General features: G+C 43.8%; 1 protein-coding gene across 1 annotated transcript; it reads left to right on the top strand.

The window, feature by feature from the left end:
* The first annotated feature begins 309 nt into the window (after positions 1-309).
* On the top strand, positions 310-958 carry LOC147640228 (chalcone synthase-like). Its single transcript, XM_086824971.1, has 2 exons — positions 310-424; positions 546-958. Exons 1-2 carry the CDS (start codon positions 310-312, stop codon positions 956-958), a joined length of 528 nt encoding a protein of 175 aa, XP_086681097.1.
* Positions 959-1814: the final 856 nt, after the last annotated feature.

The raw sequence follows: 1814 nt of genomic DNA, 5'->3' as shown, positions 1-1814 counted from the left end.
TGGAATCGGAGGCGTCCTCTCAGGAAAACGGAGGCACTAGTCGTGGGCAAGACTAGTAATTGGGAGGCCTGCTGCTAGCGCATTATAAAAGCAAGCAGCGCTGCGCCTCTCTAATACAGCACAGCCAGCCATATCATAATCTACACACAGCGAGCGCAGTACTGTCCCAAATTATAGTAGCCTCTGCCTGCTCTGCTCGTCTCGTCTCCTGCGCTAGCTACCTCGCCGCCGATCTCCACCACCAACGGCGCCGCATGCAAAGCCAAATTAGCCAAAGCCCAAGCCGAGTGCCCTGCCAGCGTGCTGGCCATGGGCAGCGCCACCCCTCCGCACCTCTTCCAGCAGCACGAGTACCCGGACTTCTACTTCAACGTCACCAACAGCAATCACATGACTGACCTCAAGCAAAAGTTCCAGCGCATTTGTAAGCCCCCGCATATATACTAATATATAATTGCAAAAATACTGTATAATAATATGCAGGTGAGACGCAACTCCAAGCTAACGTTGCTCTCTCTGTACGTACGAACTACTGCAGGTGACAGATCAAGCATCCAGAAGAGGCCAGTCCTTGGATGTGAGGCAAGAGCACATGGTGGAGGAGATACCCCAGGCTTGGTGGGGAAGCTGCCCTCAACGCGTTGGAGGAGTGGGGCCGCCCCAAGTCCTGCATCACCCACCTTGTCTTCTGCTCAACGGGCGGCATGGACTTGCCCGGGGCGGACTGGGCTCTCACCAATGGGCTCTCACCAAGCGTCTGGGTTTGCGCCACAATATCAAGAGGCTGATGCTGTACTCGCAGGGCTGCTTTGGTGGAGGCACGGCAATAGATATAGATTTCCAAACCTACACTTATTTACTTCACGATGATAATTTACTACTTAATAAGCAAATAGTATACTACATGAAATACTTTTCTTACTCTGGTGCGAAGGAGAAGAAGCAGACATCATTCTAAATTTTACATCACATCTTTAACCTTGTAAAGTAATAATCTTTACTATGATCTCCAATCATGCAAACCCGCTTCTCATGACACAATATCTTAGCCTTTCTAGGCACTAACCAATCTATCCCTAATATGGCATCATATCTTCCCAAAGCCAATACATAGAAATCATCTTTTGACTTGGGGTTACCTATGAATAAAAAGCATATTCTTGACATACTTCTTATATGTATGTTGCTTTCTCAAAGCAAGATATACCATAAGATACTTTTAGTAAAATTCAGTTATTCTTAACTATTTTACCACATGGGATCATTGAAAACTATAAGCGCTTCCCGAGTCAATCAAAACTTGAAATACATTATTCACAATCTTGATAGGAATATTAATAATTGAAGCTCGGTTTTCGGCTTCGATTGAGGGGTGCTCGTTAGTGATATGTTTACCATAGCGTTGAGCAAAGACAAATTTGAGAGGTTCAAATACATCCTTGGAGTTGACAACCTCAATATGAGTTTGAGGGGGAGTCTTGAAGCATTAAGCTCACATGGAGTTTGATACATCAATATGAACTTAAGGGAGAGACTTGAAACATCTAGCTCACATGGTGCATAAGTATGTGCATCTTGTAGCACAAATATGTCTTAGAACTTACAAAAATGAAGGGTTGGACAGATAAGCTTAGGACAGGTAGAATAGTCACATTAAGTCCACATAAGTCTAGTTAAATGTTAGATATGGTAATACCTACAATTCATGCAAGTAGATATGGCAAGTCGTGTGAGTATCAATACCTATGTAAATGGCTCATTCCTTTGTAAATAGATACAAGAAATTTTATCAAATGCATGCAAGTAGAATGAAC

This window comes from Cibotium barometz, chromosome 3 (assembly GCF_041138505.1).
Source record: "Cibotium barometz isolate CiBa-2024 chromosome 3, ASM4113850v1, whole genome shotgun sequence".
Taxonomy (NCBI): domain Eukaryota; kingdom Viridiplantae; phylum Streptophyta; class Polypodiopsida; order Cyatheales; family Cibotiaceae; genus Cibotium; species Cibotium barometz.
Note: the sequence above shows the minus strand (reverse complement) of the source record. Positions and strands in the feature narration are given on the sequence as shown.